General features: G+C 44.0%; 1 protein-coding gene across 1 annotated transcript in view; it reads right to left on the bottom strand.

Annotated features, from left to right (window-relative positions):
- The window catches only part of astn1 (astrotactin 1), a 1,993,575-nt gene that overhangs the window by 309,109 nt on the left and 1,674,296 nt on the right, over window positions 1-10,170 (bottom strand). The window contains exon 17 of the mRNA XM_048602275.1: window positions 4,402-4,590. Coding sequence (XP_048458232.1) covers window positions 4,402-4,590 — 189 coding nt within the window. The remainder of the gene's footprint in view (window positions 1-4,401; window positions 4,591-10,170) is intronic.

The following is a 10,170-nucleotide window of genomic DNA, read 5'->3' on the forward strand; positions in this document are numbered from 1 at the left end:
GGCCAAAACTGTACACAACACTCCAAGAGCAGTCTCATCAACGACTTACACAACTGTAACATTACGTCCCAACTCCCACACTCAGTACCTCAACTGATGAAGGCCTGCATGCTAAATGCCTTCTTCACCAACCTGTCCACCTGTGACGCCGCTTTCAATGAACTATGTACTTGTACTCCTCAGTCCCTCAGTTACACAACACTCCTCAGCACCTTAACATTTACTGTACAAGTCCTACCTTGGTTTGCCTTTCCAAAATGCAACACCTCACACTTATCTGTATTGAATTCCATTTGCCAATCCTCAGCCCACTTCCCTATCTGATCAAAATCCCTCTAATTTTTGATAACCTTCTTCGCTATGAACAATACCTCCTAATTTTGTATCATCTGCAAATTTACTAATTATGCCTTGTACATTCACATCCAGATAATTTATGTAAATAATAAATAACGAAGGTCCCAGCACCGACCCCTGTGGCACACCATTAGTCACAGGCTTCCAGTCCGAGAAAAACCCTTCAACCATCACCCTCTGCTTCCTACCATTGAGCCAATTTTGAATCCAATTAGCTAGCTCTCCCTGGATCCTATGTGACCTAACCTTCATGATTAGCCTGCCATGCGGAACCTTGTCAAAGGCCTTACTAAAGTCCATATAGACAACAAGCACTGCCCTATCCTCATGGTTACCTCTTCGAAAAGCTCTAAAAGATTTGTCAGACATGACTTTCCGCACACAAATCCATGCTGACTATCCAAATGTTGGTTGATTCTGTCCCTCAGTATCCTCTCCAATAACTTGACTACCACCGATATCAGGCTCAGTGGCCTGTGGTTCCCTGGCTTGTCTTTGCTTCCTTTCTTAAACAATGGAATAACATTAGCCACCCTCCAGTCTTCTGGAACTTCACCAGTGGCTAAAAATGAAGCAAAAATCTCTGCAAGGGCCTCTGCAATTTCTTCCCTAGCCTCCTGCAATGTCCGAGGGTGGACTTGATCAGGCCCAGGCGATTTATCCAACTTAATGCAAACTCAGGCTGCAAACATCTCTTCTCTGGTAATGTGCATGCATTCCAAAACATCCCCACTTTTTTCCCTTATTTCCTTAGCATCCATGATTCTCTCGTCAGTAAACTCGGAGGAGAAATATTCATTAAAAATCTCCCCCATCTCCTGTGGTTCCACATAGATGGCCATGCTGACCTTTAAGAGGACCTAGAACCTCTTGGGATTATCTTTAAACTTATCTGCCAGGTCTATCACATACCGTCTTGCTCTTCTGATTTCCCACTTAAGTGTGCTCCTACACTTTTTATCACCATGTAGGGAGTCACTCGAGACTGATAGCTTAAACCCAATATATGCCTTCTTCATTTTTCTTGACCAGAGCCTCAATATCCCTCGTCAGCCAGGGATCCCTAAATCTGCCAGCTTTTCCCTTCACCCTAACAGGGACGTACTGTCCCTGGACTCTTGAATCACATTTTTAAAAGCCTCTCATTTGGCAATCATTCCTTTTCCTTCAAACAGACTCACCCAATTGACCTCTGCTAGATACTGTCTAATGGCCCCAAAATTGGCCCTGATCCAGTTTCGCACCTTTACCTGTAGACCTGTCCTATCTTTTTCTATAAGTATGTTAAAACTGAGAGAGTTATGGTCATGGACCCAAAGTGCTCTCCGAATGACACTTCAGTCACTTGCGCGCCCTCGTTTCCTAAGAGGAGGTGTATGTGTTGTACCCTCCAGAGTAGGGCCCTCTACATATTGATTTAGTAAACATTCTTGGACACATTTGACAAATTCCACCCCTTCCAGGCCTTTTACCCTCTGGGTAGCCCAGTCAACACGGGGAATTAAAATCTCCAACCAACACTACTCTATCATTCGGTCTGGCAGTATCTGTGAGGAAAAATTCAGAGTTAACATTTCAGGTGTGGTGACCCTTCCTCAGAACCATTCTGAGAAAGGATCACCGGACCCAAAACTTTAACCCTCTAATTTTTTCTTCACGGATGCTGCCAGATCTGCTGAGCTTTTCCAGCAAGTTCTGTTTTTGTTCCTGATTTACAGCATCCGCAGTTCTTTCGGTTTTTATCTACTCTATCGTTCCTACAGGTACCTGTAGACTGTCCCAATGGTACAGGGCTTACTTTCCCCAGTTTTGGTTCCAGTGCCCCACGAACTGGAATCCACTCTGCCCATGCCAGTCTTAGAGCCATGCATTCACTTTTCATCATGTGCCAAATTGCAGGTACCGATCCAGAATGCCTACACTTTGTAATTGAACACCTAACGTCTCATATTCCTTCAACAGAACTACATTCCTGGTTCAGTTACTATTGTTGTAGGCACCAACATGGACCACAACCACTGGCTCATCCCTTTTCCAATACAAGGTTTTCTCCTGGCCTGAGCAAACATCCCAAATCCTAGCACCAGGCAGACAATTTTCTGAAGAAGGGTCCCGACCCGAAACGTCAACTTTCCCGCTCCTCTGATGCTGCCCAGCCTGCTGTGTTCCTCCAGCTCCACGCTGTGTTATCTCTGACTCCAGCATCAGCAGTTCTTACCATCTCTGAGACAAATTGAGCTGCCTGCTCTTTGCTGCAGAGAGCAGTATCAATGCCCCTCACTACAGTGTCCCTTACTCCCAATGCATTCCTTCTCACTCCCTTCCCCTGAGCATGACCAGTTTGCTCATCCACCCTGCAGCCTTCATCCTCAGTAAAACAGGCCAGGAAAACCTCTAACCTGTTGGACAATTGAAACGTTTCCGCATTTCTGCTGCTCTGATTCTCTTTGCTGCCTCACTTGGAGTCACATACTTTTGTCTCTGTGCACTGACAAAATCAGAAGGCCCTATCCTGAAGGGGATTGACTACTTCCTAGAATAAAGCACCAGGTAATTTTCCCCGTCTTTGATGCGCTGTAGTGTTCATCTGAAGTCGACCTGAGTTGTCACTCATACGGTGCTTTTTTTTTTTAGGTCAACCAGGAGCTCGTTGTGTTCAACAAAAAGTCTGATCTAGATCATCTTTAGCTCATTGCAATTGCTCCTTTTCATGAAGGAAATAATAGAGATGGATTTGTTTGACATCAGGCAGATCTTAAATGCCCCCACAATACCATTTCAGCAAACAGCAGGAGAGTTAACCCGAAGGTCCTGGGAAATAAAGTTTTCTCGATATTACAAAAATAGATCATGTGGTTATTATCACACTGCTGCATGTGGGAGCTTGCTATGGGCAAATTGGCCACTGTGTTTCTTGCATTGCAGCAGTACCTACACTTTGGAAGTTCCTAATTAGCTGGAAATGCCTTCAGATGTCTGGTGCCCATGAAAAGCTTCAGTAAAAGCAGAAACCTTCCTTCCAAGATGCTGATTCTTCACCTTAACTGTCACTGCAGATACAGTTTGATCTGCTTGAGAAACTCTCACAAAGTACAAAAGTCACAGGGGGCCAGAGATTTCCCTCAGTCTTTACTACACCTTTGAACCAAATAACTCCCAGGCCTGGTGTTTCAAAATGTCTATTCAAAATGGCACGCAATAAATCACTACATAATGTACATGACAAGAGCTTATTGTACTCTATCAACTTTCACACCCTTTTTTGGCAGGTAACAAGGCACAAAACCAGCTCATTTATCCATGGATTTTTACACTGGAATTTCTCAGATAAGCAAATTAAACGCATTGAAAGTGTTACAGGCCATCACAATCATGTTATATTAATGAGCTTCATAGAAACATACATTCTTTGACATAGAAACATGGACTTACAGGTTTTTTCCCCCAATAAGACCACTGTCATAAAATGTAATCTGCGAAATATCATTCATCATGCAGTGCCAAGTCCAAATAGCCACGATTTCTTGATCGCCCACGGTTGTCCTCAGTCTGATTGTAATACTATATCATATTCAGCAAGAGGATTCCACCACTATACAAGTGCTCTCCATAGTCTTATGGTAGATCCCATTGCAAACAGTTCCATCATCACACAGAACTCACCAGTTGTTTTTTTCTTCTGACCACATTATGCTCAATGTATATTGTTACAATACCAAAGACAGCGCAATACTCTCAGAAGTTAACTTTGTCTACTGTTAAAGACAAACCAGAAGGTCATTTGGAAACAGCGATTGCTACATGCAGCTGCTGACACAACACTCTCTTGACTCTTGTAATTACATTGAAACTGACATACATTCATTGGAAAAAATGCAGCTCTACTTCCAAAGATTTGTGTATATTCGAAAAAGGCATGCAACTTGATGCAAATCTTGGTGTACCGCAAGGTGTTAAACAAACAACTGGGAGTTCGTCTGACCCTGATACACTCAAAATCCTCGCTTGGCCTCTTTTGTTTTTAAGAAAGATTCCAAGACTAACCTTTGCTAATATCTTGATATTCCATCCACAGCTGTCTCTGAACAGAACGATTTGGAAACCAAATGGTGCACGTTTCCTCAAATCCGTAGAGAGCCTCCTGGATGTAGTGATTGCCAAATTCCTCCAGCACTGACACAAAGTCACTCCGCAGTGTGGCTCCATCCAGAGAATGGACAGCATGGCTGAATGCTGAAACAAAAAAAAACACATGCTTTCAAACAAAAAAGACAAGTTTATGCAGAGGGCACAGTTCCAAGCTACAACTGGAGACATAGCTGGTGAGAATCGAGACAGTGCAGCTCAAGATATAGCTCGTATGAGAGTTACTCGATAGTTGAAGACTTTCTTCAAGAAAAATAAGATTATTGCTGTTGCCTCGGGTATATTGTTACTGGTCAGTTCAAGCTGAGAGTTAAACATAACATTGTTACTTAATAGATAGCTGAAGTTAGGAGTCATTTATGCAGTGCGATGGCATGATTGATAGAGGGGCTGTGCACATAAATGTACTGCTCTTATTTGACAACAATGAATGAGTAAGAAAAAAGAATCAAGTGGTTTATATTCATGCAAGATGGTCATTGAAACTGCCAATAACAACACTGAAGGAAGTGTTATTGTGACACGGTGGCAGTGTCTGTATCTCTAAGCCTGAAGGCCCAGTTCAAGTCCCAGCTGCTCGAGAGGAGCCTCGACAGGTTCCTCAAAAGACTTTTGTGTGACAGTGGTAATGTTCCTACCACTGCAAAGCCTGGCTTCTCTTTTCTCCTGCTTCAGAGGTGTGTCATAACATGTATGAATTGGTTGATCAAAAGTATCTCATAAAAAACATCATTTTCAAGAGTTTGCTGTGGGCAGTGGCAGTGTCCCAACCTCTAAGCCAGAAGACCTGGGTTCAAGTCCTGCCTGCTTCAGATGTGTTTCATAGAACATCTGAACAGGTTGGTTTAATGCTGGTTGCTGGCCATGGTCCTGAATCAGCAGGGGTGCCTGTCCTCGTCTATCGACTGATCCTGAAACAAATACAAAGTGTTGGATAAACTCAGCAGGTCTGACATCATCCACACAGACAGAAACAACACTTTCTGTTTTTGTTTCAGACTTCCAGCACTCAGTTCTTTGCTTTAGAAACTGGTTTGTCTTACTTTAAAATGACAAAATAGCTCACAAAACTGTTCCCACAGACTGCACTCCCAAAACTAGTAGAAGCTATGTGACAAAGTGAAGGATTTTTAGGTCAAAGTTTTGGGGCCCAATCTTATACAAGGTCAACCACCACTCTAGCTTGTACATTGCTTGAAGTTATTTGCTTCACTTTTATATCAAATGAACTGAATTGAAGGTCTCTCTGAAGAAGAATGTCACAACTAATTTAAACATGGCTTTCAATTAAAGTAAACATTGCTTATTTGCATGCTTTTATATTTTCTTATTCAATACCTTTATACTCATTGTAACCATGAAGCATTTTGGATTTACTCTGTTTTTTGTTCTAATTCAGTAATTTTAGGTTCAGCTTACAAAAAAAGAGTCAACTCCCACGGCTCAAGTCTTTTTTTTTCCTCAACACTATACCACAATCTAAAATAAGCTTATGTATAATCAGAAACATTGTAGGCTGCTGAGAGAAACTCACCAGAGGGGATCGGGTATCAGTACATTCCATCCACAGAGCAGATTTAGCTCAAAATGGAAGTTTGAAAGTCTCACACTCAAACCTCAAGGATTAAGGTCTCCACTCATGGGAGTTGAGTTTGATTGCATTTAAGTCAATCTGCCAAACAAAGTGAGAAGGCTCTTTCCCCATCAGGGAACATAATGAACAATGGTCTAATGGGTAGAAAGTTGACTGTATTTTGAAAAGAATCTGAACATAGCCACTCTCAGTCATCGGGGAAGGTGACTGCGCTGAAAACCTCACGTCTTCCCCAACACCTGCCCCCCCACCCCACCCCACCAACCTTGCTCTTGCTTCTGAGCCCTTTAGCTCAGTTTTGCTGTCCACCTCCTCCCCGAGTGTTGCAGTGAGTAACTCACCACGTAACTCCCCGAAGCCTATCCTCCTTCTACAGGGCACAAGTCAGGATTGCTGAGATAAGCACTGTTATTGCTGGATTCCAAGCTTTTGACCTGCTCTTGCAACCATTGTTTTTGCTGTGGCTAGTCTAGTTCAGCTTGCGCGCAATGTTCACCCCCATGATATTGGTAACAGGATATTCAGTGATGGTGAACATAATGGGGTGATGGCTAGATTCTCCCTTGCTGGAAATGGTCATTGCACAAATGTTCCTTTCCAAGTATCAGCCCAAGTCTGAATGTTGTCTAGGTCTTGCTGCACATGATCACTGACGACCTCAATATCGGAGTTGTCATTGGATGAAGACTGACATCTCTGATGCTCCGGTCCTTTAGAGATGAAGATGGATCATGATCTCAACATGTTTGGCTGAAGTTGGTTGCAATTGCTTCACCTTTCTCTTTTGCTCCGGTGTGCTTAATTCTGCGAGCATCACCAGTTAGTTGTTTAATTGTCCACAATTGCTGAATGCATCAAGACTACAGAACTTTGAACTGATCCATTTGTTGTGGGATCACTTTGTTCTGTGCATCACATGCATCAGTGTTTAGCCTGTGTTGTAGCTTCATTAGGTTCAGACTCCATTCCTTTTTATAGCTCAGACTGCCCTTTGCCTGTATTCCTATCCCCTTCATTGAACCAGGGTTGCTCCCCTGGCTTGAAGGTCATGGCAGAGAGCGAGATATCTTGGGCCTAAAGGTTACAGATTGTCACTGAATATAATCCTGCCGTTGCTGATGGCCCACAGCACCTCATGGATGCCTAGTTCCAAGTTGTCAAATCCGTTCACTATCTGTCGCTGGCCCAACCTGGCAAGACCCGGTTAGCTTGCCAAGTTGGGGGTGCTATAAAGCCACTCCATGAAGTAGATGTTGAAATCCTCCCCCCCTCGAGAGTTAATTCTGTGTCCTGCCTACCCTCACTACGTAAACAATGTTGAGCAACACTGATTCATTCACTGGCAGGACTAAACAGTAAGTGGTAATCGGCGTAAGGTTTCCTGGCCCATTTTTGTAACCGGGCGCCATCATAGGATCCGATGTCTATATTAAGGACTCCCATCTCACTGTATACCACTTTGCCACCAGTGCTGGTAAATGTGCTGCCAGGGGACAGGACAGAACCAGGTTTGTTGATGGAGATAGAGGGCACGCAAGAGTTCAAACGTATGATCCTGTTGCCATTGGGGTCATTCGACTCATCTGCGGGCTAATTCTTCCCATTTCAACACAACTCCCTCCATGTTAGTGAGGAGGGCTTTGCATGGTCACCTGGAGAAACTGCTGAGAGTTTCCAATGCGTCGGGTGCTAGTGGCGATCTGTCTGGTTTCATTCTTACTTGACTTTCCTGTCACAGTTACCTGCATAACAGACAGGTTTGTAAACCATTTCAGGGGGCAGTTACAAGGTAAGCACATTGCTGTGGGTCTGCGTAAGTCAGACCAGGCCAGGACGGTTGAGCTCCGTCCCTACATTCATGAACTAGGTGGGTTTCTGCGACAATCCAGTAGTTTCACAATCACCATGATTGAGACCAGCTTTTTATTCCCGGATTTATAAACTAATTGAATTTAAATTCCACCAGTCACCATGGCAAGACTCGAGCTTGCTAGTCTGGAACATTAAGTCTGGGTCTCTGGTTTAGTTCTCCAATAATATTTCCAATAATCTACCGTTCCCTCAAGTGCCTTTAACTTTCAGTTGCATGAAAATGAGAATGCCTGTCATGTGGCACATATATTTGTAGTGAGCAAGGATTCACTGTCATAATTCGTGAGTCACACTACCGTTTCTGTACAGATCAGGCCAAATAAGTGCACTTCAGACGACAGGGCCAGAACAAGGCCTACTCAAGGAGTGACTGACGATCGCAAATCCATGAAAATATATATTACAAAGTTCCAAAACCGTGACATTCAATACACATATTAATATCCGCTGTATATTTGTCACTGCTTAGTTTTCCAGATTATGGATTTCAACAGAATTTAGTGCAGCCATAAGTATAAATAACAGAAAAGAATCAGCATACAGCAATGAAAATACAACAGTAGAGATGAATAATGGTATTAATAAACTCAATACATTTGAACATTGTGATCATTACCACCCCTGATGACCCTATTACCAGCCTGAGCAAATACCTTAGGATCATTAATGATTGCAGTGACTGAATAAAACAATCATATTGTCCTAATATATCAAACTTATCAATTAGGCACTCCAATATTACCATTCTGCGAGTGGGAACGCTCTGCTAGTGCTTCTCTCAGAATCACTCAGAAGATGAATCTAATTACAAGTGGGGACCTTACAATTTTAGTTTCATCTTATCTGCTCCAACAGTTTTGAGCATTAAACACTGGTGCTGTTATTTCATCGAATCACTGAGAGGGAGGTAAATCGATATTGGGATATTTCCAGGCTGGAATCATCTTGTCAGTTGACATCGTAACCACATTAATGATAGCCACACTGTAATGACACAGTTACCGCAGAGCCATTAAAACAGCTAAACTGTGCTACTAAATGAAAACATTTTCCTAATAATTGGATTAAAAAGATTAAGTCATCGGAAACGAGGCCCTTGATATTTTTAGGTTGTTGTGCAAATAAGGTTGGAATACAAAGACGCTGAATGACATTGCAATTTGATGCAAGTCCTGAAAATCCAAGTCGAGGGTCATGGGTAGAGTTAGCGCCTCCAGGTGAAGACCTTCAAGTTCAAATTCCTTTCAAATGAAGACTAAGCTCATGAATGTTGCCACAAGCAACCAGCCCAGTGGGGGCAAACATTCAGTAGATCCCAGTAATAGCACTTACTGCATTTGCCAGTCTGAACCTGCACCAATGAAAGGGGGAGTAACTGATACCAGAGATACCTTTGGGTCTGAAATACTGAGCAAGGACACTGACCATCGCTGGGTGGGACGTACTGGTGGCTGTGTGCTTCACCCCACTTATTCACTTCCACAGAGTCATTCACACTTGTTATGAGCAGCAACGGATCCAAATGGCACCAGACCAGGGGAAGTGACCCTGGGGCCAGAGACAGCAGCCTTCAGTCTGCGCCACATCTCCTCAAAGCCTTATCTTCACTCCCCTACAACACCAGCACTCTTATCTTCCATTCTAGCGATGCCATCCAACCCACCCTAACACTAGCCCCTCCAACCTGCAGCTTGTTTACCCCACACCACACAGCCTACCCCACGTCCTCCACCCCTCACTCTCCTCCTCGCAGTCTCCCTTCAAACCACTCCCCGACTCTCTCCAGCTGTACTTCTCCCTCTTTCACTCCTCTACATCACTGGTCTCTCTCCACAAACTCCTCTCTCTTCTTCCAAACGCTCTACACTCTCTACCTACACTCCTCCATCTTTCTCTTCTAAATTCCACTTAATCGCCCAAAGAGCCTCCCCATGTGTTGTCCCAAACAGTCCAACACCCTTTCCCCCAATCTCAGCCTCCATCCCTCTCCATCCCCCTCCCTCTCTCTCTCTCGCCCTCACTCACTCACTCTACCTCTCTGAGGCGGAGGGAGGGAGTGAGTGACAGAGCATCTCCCCGGTCTCCCTCTCCCTCTCCCTCTCCCCTCCCCGGTCTCCCTCTCCCTCTCCCTCTCCCCTCCCCGGTCTCCCTCTCCCTCTCCCTCTCCCCTCCCCGGTCTCCCTCTCCCTCTCCCTCTCCCC

Source organism: Rhincodon typus, chromosome 10, assembly GCF_021869965.1.
Source record: "Rhincodon typus isolate 14 chromosome 10, sRhiTyp1.1, whole genome shotgun sequence".
Taxonomy (NCBI): Eukaryota; Metazoa; Chordata; class Chondrichthyes; order Orectolobiformes; family Rhincodontidae; genus Rhincodon; species Rhincodon typus.